Here is a 6,791-nt window from a genome sequence, read left to right on the forward strand (position 1 = left end):
TTGATATTGGTGTTTGTATTTTTCCTGTATTTATTTCAGGTTTTCTGACGATGTGCATTTAGTGGGAGGAGATGTTCGCGTCGATTACAAAGACGTATGGGACGGCTTCGTCAATTTTCCCAGTCTCACCGAAGTGCTCATAGTGTTAGGGTATGCTCTATACTGTGTTAGAAAAACACACTTCTTTTCGCAAATTATATAAAAATACAACTTTTTTCTTTTCTTTTCCTACTGCTAGGCTAGCACACAAGTCGACCGACCGTGTGGGGCTGTGGGCTGTGGCGGCCAGCTTGAGATCGCGTTAAGCTCGTTCCGATCCAGACAGCGTCGCGTGTCCCACTCCGTCATCCTCTCGTGAGTCCCCAACGCGGCGAAGTATCTCTCCGCTCACCGGGCCCCGGCCGCAATCTCTAGTCTCGTCTCTCCAACGCGACAACTTCCAACTCCCCCCAAATTTCTTCACCTCGAAGCAATTTCCCCCAACCCCTGACCCCGATCCCCTCCTCCCTCCCCTCCGGCCACCGCGCCCCGATGGCGGCCAACGTCATGCTGGCGATCCACGAGAAGAAGGCCGCGGCCGTCGACCTCTACCGCCCGCTCCGCCAGTACATCGCCTCCGCCTACTCCGAGCGCGACGCGGCCACCGCCGACGACGACCTCTGTGCCGTGCGCGACCTCCGCGCCGCGGCCGTCGAGAGCCCCTCCCTCCCGGACTCCTCCTCCCTCGAGCAGCGCCGCGCCGCGCTCCTGGCCTACGCCCGCGCGCTCGCCCTCGTGGAGCCCCGCTTCCCCATCTCCCCCGACCGCGCCCACGTCCACTCCCTCTCCTTCACCTGGCACGACGCCTTCAAGACCAACAAGAAGGTCGGCCTGCCCTCCGTCCACCTCGAGAAGGCCGCCGTGCTCTTCAACCTCGGCGCCGTCTACTCGCAGATCGCGCTCGCCGCCGATCGCACCACCGACGTCGGGATCAGGACCGCGTGTGGCGCGTTCCAGAGCGCCGCGGGGGCCTTTGCCTGGCTCAGGGAGAGTGGGGTCGCTGCCAAGGCCGTCGCCGCGGGGGCCACCACCGTCGATGTCACGCCCGACTGCGCGGCCATGCTGGAGAAACTCATGCTGGCACAGGCGCAGGAGTGCTTCTTTGAGAAGGTCATAGCTGGTGGGAAGCCGCCCGCGCTATGCTCCAAGGTGGCGCGCCAGGTCTGTCCCTACTGTTCTATGACCTTGTGATTATCTCATGGCATTGATTGATGAGTCTAATTAAAACTAATAGGCAGCTCGGGTTGTTACCTTCTGCACTCGTTTATACAAGCACACTATAATTTGAACACTATAATATGATGTAGTTTGGGGAATTTGTCTAGTCAAGTGTTGACAGTTATTGAGTTTCACTATGCTAAACACCATGTTAGTGCAGTATGTTTATCCTGATATTATGACGAACCTGATAACCCGGAACCTGATAACCCGTGCCGATAAAGTCCTTTGTTTTACAACACATTTTGATGAAGACAGTCATGTATGATCGATTTCCCCTATTTCCTTTGTCTCATATTTGCATTAGAGATTTTTTCTTAATCTGGTCCTGCTAGATTTGCTTGTTTTGGCAGAATTTGCATGTTGATGCTTTACAGTTAGCTCAACTTCATGATACCACATTCCTTCACATTTCTGTAACTTTGATTTCAAATGTGCCATCTGCCTTACTTGTTGTGCTTTCAGGTGGGCGTATTCTACGAAGAAGCTTATGCAGCTCTCTGTGCACCTCCTCTTAGTCAGCACTTTGACAGGACATGGGTTTCTCATGTCCAGCTCAAGGCAGCTCAATTCTATGCTGATGCTTGCTATAGGTTTTCATTGGATCTTCATCAGCAAGAAGAAATTGCTCAGGAAATTGCACGCCTAAAGATTGGAATGAACGCCTTGGCTGATGCCAAGAAGGCAGCTAAGGGAGTTGCTGCGCCACTTCTGGATTCTGTTAATAAGCTGGAGAGTAACATGAAAACCAACTTGGATAGGGCCATGAAGGAGAACAATAGTGTTTATCTGATGCGGGTTCCTGAGGCGGGTACTTTGGGAGCTCTTCCTGCAGCTTCCCTTGTAAAATCTACTTCTTTGGCTGAAGTTCTAGATGCTAGCAATGAGAGGCTTTTTTCATCACTTGTGCCTGATGGCAGCATGAAGGCCCTTTCTAAGTACACAGAGATGGTAGATGATATCATTCGGACCCAGGCAGAGAAACTTCAGCAATCTAGTGAGATCACTAGAGTTAGGCTGAAGGAAATGGACTTGCCTGATTCTATTCTATCATTGGAAGGTAATGTCAGCATACCTGCAGATCTGAAGGAAGATGTTGAGGCTGTTCAGATAAGCGGTGGTCCTGCTGGCTTGGAAGCTGAGTTGCAGCAGCTTAGAGATTTGAATAGGGTCAATCAGGAGTTGCTTGTTCAGACTGAAGAGATGCTGCAGAAGGAGGCAAGTGAAGATGCTCAATTCCGGACGCAATTCGGAAGTCGGTGGACTAGGCCTCAATCAAGCACCCTAACAAAGAACATTCAAGACCGATTGAATCTTTTTGCTGGTAATCTTAAAAAAGCGGCTGCGAGTGATGCTTTGATCGGACGAGATGTGAAGGAGAGCTACCCCTTGATGTCTATTCTTGACAGAAGACCGGTAAGAGTTTAACACTATATCGAACTAAAATTATTCTTAAGATTTTGAAACTTTCTTGATCTACTTCGCAGTGAACTGCACCCTATTATTCGTCACTATCGAGTTCTTCACCTCTTAGTTAGTTAAAACTTAAAAGATGATTTTATATGTGTGCAGATAGAGTCTGCACTACCAAGTATTTCAAGGCCTATCATGTCCTTGGATGGGAATGAAGATGCTATCGTTGGAGCCCTTAAACAAAGCTTGGTAATGCACCTATTTTTGTTAGCTGGCGAAAATGTAGCAGGCTTGACTTATTTCTTTAAGCTTGGTAAAACTAATTGATGTGTCGACACAGAGGCAACTGGAATCTCTTGGTGCACAAAGGGCAGGCCTTGAAGATCATCTCAAGGAAATGAAGAGAAAGGTACAGTCCTTTCCTGTCGTGAGGCTAATTTTGATCTCCACATTCATAACCATCAAGCCTGAGCTCTAGAATGCCACCCTAGTAATCTTCTGGTGCTGTATTTTGTTTGCTAGCCGTCCTGCAAATACTATAGTAGCGAACATTGGGTGCCTGATCCTGGTGATGACCTGCAAAATTATTATTTTTCATGTGAATATTCTAGCTGTCATCTACAGTAGTCGCAAGAATCTGCATGCAATCCTTCTTCAAGTTGAATTCTAATTGTTCCATGTATGCTACATACATGTGAAACATTCATGTTTTACATTTGCACCTAGTATTTTAGGAAATTTAAGAAGCTAGCGCCTTAAGTGCACCTTTCGCTTGTTTCTGCCCTGATGGAGTCTGGTAACTGAATCAATCGCAAGCAGTTCTCCAGTTATCATCGCGGTGGGCAAGTCGTGCTTATGTATGAGATGTTATGTTCATGGGAGTGCTATGCTAATACTAATTTGTGATAACCTTTAATGAGAACCTTGCTTTTAGTTTGCTACTCATGCTGGAACAATTCATTTTCTGCTTTGCACTCTTGTTTACTTCCACCTCAACCTGTTGAGATTTCAGGGAGGTGTTGTGACTTCGCTTTTCAAGTTTGGTGGTCCTTGCATAACTGAATTTGATGCTGGCAAAAATAGTAGTATACGTATGTAACATGTCTGTGATGTTGTCTACAACTCTACATTGATTTTGTGTACTGAGATTTGGGACATTCATTCATTTTATGCTAGGATGATATACTCCCTAAGTTGATGGCTGGTGTTGGAGCACATGATGATCTTTTTAGGAAGGAGATTGCGAAGTACGATCCTATCTGTGCTGAAATTGCTGATAACATTGTAGCACAGGAACAATCATTGTTGCAAATACAGGTAAAGCCCCAATTCCTGATAAAGACTTCGCTTAGTGTACTCTGGGACAAATTTTGTTCTGGTAGTTTGGTGCAGACATTCTTTCTGCTAATATTTTTACTTAGATATATCCCATTGATAATGTGTATATATCTATACCAATATAAAAAGACCCAAAGAGGCAGATCCAAAGCATCTCGACCGTCAAATCATGTTATCTAACGGTTCAAATCGCTTCAATGTTGAGCACCAAACATGTTTAACGCTCTAATTACCCACCACTGCCATTGGTTATAAACACGTTTTGACTCCACGCTATCCCATGAAATCTGCCATGTAATTAATATCGTACCATTTCCGCGAAAAAAGTAATTGATATCTTACCAAATACCAACGTGCAACAGATATATCTTACCTAATATAACGTGCAACTAATATCCTACCTAACATAAACGTGCATTGCACGTACATTATTACTAGTTAAGAGAAGGTGTAGAAGCACTAACAATTTGCATCCAATATTTGGAAGCATCAGTGGTTTGCAACCAATATTGGCAAAGAAAGCAAGACCCTAAAAATTATTTCAAACAATTGACAATGCTACATTTGACGTTCTTTCTTCCTGTGTCTAACACTACCTGATCCTCCCACAGGAACAAAATGCGCAATTTGCTGCTGTATTCACTCTAGATGATTACAAAGGTAACCCTTTAAATTTCTTCATCAATGGATGGTAGATATCCAGCACTCGTGACTTTAGAAGTGGCTTGATACAATCTTGAATGTACTTAGTGTTGTACGGTTGTACCAGCAAATGATTTGGGAATGATGTCTCCATTTATATTCCTTGTACAATTGGATTAGATAGCTATTGTTTCGGTCATATCTGTGACAGTTTCAGCAATTTTTAATCTTAGTTATTCGTACGATTATGTTCTCCCTTTGACCACTTATGTACTTAAAGTGGCAGGCTAGGTATTTGTTTGTATGCACATTTTTCCCGTGTGTGCATCATTGTTAGTAAAGTTCCTTCAATGGATGCGACTTCTGTTTACTCCTATCTTAAGTTCAAGTACGGGCTTTGTTGACACTTCTATGCAGCTTCGAAATGATATCCCAGTCCGAGTTCTTTATGTACAGTATTTGTTTTTTTTTTGTTTATAGGCCTGTAATACGAGATGCTTTTCAATCAACCAATTATTGTCCTGATTTGTGGAACATAACTTTGCAGTTGCTCGTGAGAGATGTTACAAGCAAATTGCTGCAGCTGTTGCTAAATACCAGGCAATTAAGAAGAACATGAATGACGGCCTAAATTTTTACGTGTCTTTACAGGTTTGTGTGACTGCATTTTTCCCCCTCCTATGATAATATAAATGATGATGATGACTCCTGTTGGTAGAACTACTGATGATGATACTTTTGATCCTTGGCAGGATGCAACCGGCAAGATACAACAGCAGTGCAGTGACTTCATAATGACGCGGAACATCCAATGCCGTGAAATGATCGAGGACGTGCAAAGAAAGTTAGCAGGTTTCAACTTGTCATCTTCCAGCCACAACACTAACACGCTGAGGAGCTCTTCCGTTCCACCGGATCAGCACAGTCCACCACCGTCACATGCACCTCATGCTCAGTCCTCGTACGGTGCTCCACCTGGGGGTGACCCGAGGCCAGTTTACTCCCAACCAGAGTCAAGACCTCCGTACTCGCAGCCATACCCCACCTATGGTGCGCCACCGCAGCAGCCTCCATATGGCGCAGCACACCCTGGTCAGTACCAGCAGCACCCGCAGCAGCATCAGCCACCTCCTGGCCATGACTATGGCCAACCAGCGTATCCCGGGTGGCGCGGGCCGTACTACAATGGGCAGCAGCCACAGCCACAGCCGCGGTCGCAGCAACCAGGGCCGTATCCACAAGCACCGTACAGTGCCCCAGGCGCGTACCCTCCTCATCACCAGAGCAACTACTACAGGCCTCAATGAAAGACCATCTTGGTCTGGAGGAACGATTTGTTCTCTTGATTTTTCTCGCGGATATGTGTGCTTATGGATTCCATTCTTGTGTATACTGGCATACTAGTTACGAGTTCCGGTGGAGTAATGTCAATTGTGCTCGGGTTGGTTAGGCGGTAGCCTGTATGATATGTACGTGTAATAATGCAATTGGCGTGCCATTGCTTGGCTTCAGTATTTGGATTATGGAAATGAGGAACGATTATTTTTTTCTCAGCCTCCGCTTGGATGCTTTGTTTAATCAACCTGGCGAGGGGAACTGAAACGTCAGATGACTTCGGTGCACCGCGTATCTAAAGTTGGTAACCTTCAAACCTATTGTGTTTAGAGAGAACCAATGCATATCTCGTTAGGTACAACCCCTTGTACATACAGAGCAAAATTATTTCTCTCCATAAACTTGATCAAAGATTGTGAGGTTTAGCTTCTAAAAAATCTATATGCACTACATTATAAAACAGAGGGAATATATGAATTTATGGTGTAGTCTGCAGTGTTCAAGTATGGCGCTACGACACATGACATGTGGTGGGCGCAGCGGGGTACAGGGCATGCGCCAAGCCGGCCAAGGTGCCAAGGTCTACAAGTCTAGCTCCGACGGTGTGACGCTGGCATGCGGCACAAACTGCTTCATCTTTTTTTTTTTGAGGGGAACAAACTACTTCATCTACAACATCCCCGTACACTGCCAGTCCGGCATGAAGACCGCCGTCACTGCCGCCTAGCCTCATCCGTCCATCTATAGCATTGATCATTGTTGTATGGTGTTTGTTGTTTGATTTCAACTCGTGTGTGTTGTTATGT

At 45.9% G+C, this 6,791-nt stretch overlaps 1 protein-coding gene across 1 annotated transcript; it reads left to right on the top strand.

Moving 5' to 3' along the window:
- Positions 1–422: 422 nt before the first annotated feature.
- LOC119270092 (vacuolar-sorting protein BRO1-like) lies at positions 423–6,203 on the top strand. The gene is made up of 8 exons (XM_037552067.1): positions 423–1,200; positions 1,723–2,673; positions 2,830–2,919; positions 3,011–3,079; positions 3,847–3,987; positions 4,620–4,668; positions 5,198–5,301; positions 5,403–6,203. The coding sequence occupies exons 1-8, from the start codon at positions 532–534 to the stop codon at positions 5,955–5,957; spliced, it is 2,628 nt and encodes an 875-aa protein (XP_037407964.1). The 5' UTR covers positions 423–531; the 3' UTR covers positions 5,958–6,203.
- The last annotated feature ends 588 nt before the right edge of the window (positions 6,204–6,791 follow it).

The sequence above is a fragment of the Triticum dicoccoides genome, chromosome 1A (assembly GCF_002162155.2).
Source record: "Triticum dicoccoides isolate Atlit2015 ecotype Zavitan chromosome 1A, WEW_v2.0, whole genome shotgun sequence".
Classification (NCBI taxonomy): domain Eukaryota; kingdom Viridiplantae; phylum Streptophyta; class Magnoliopsida; order Poales; family Poaceae; genus Triticum; species Triticum dicoccoides.

Excerpts from the sequence above, each read along its gene's own strand:
- LOC119270092 (XM_037552067.1), top strand. The coding sequence starts at position 532 with ATGGCGGCCAACGTCATGCTGGCGATCCACGAGAAGAAGGCCGCGGCC. Across the intron at positions 2,674-2,829 it reads CTATTCTTGACAGAAGACCG|ATAGAGTCTGCACTACCAAG; the intron begins GTAAGAGTTTAA and ends ATATGTGTGCAG. Across the intron at positions 4,669-5,197 it reads CACTCTAGATGATTACAAAG|TTGCTCGTGAGAGATGTTAC; the intron begins GTAACCCTTTAA and ends ATAACTTTGCAG.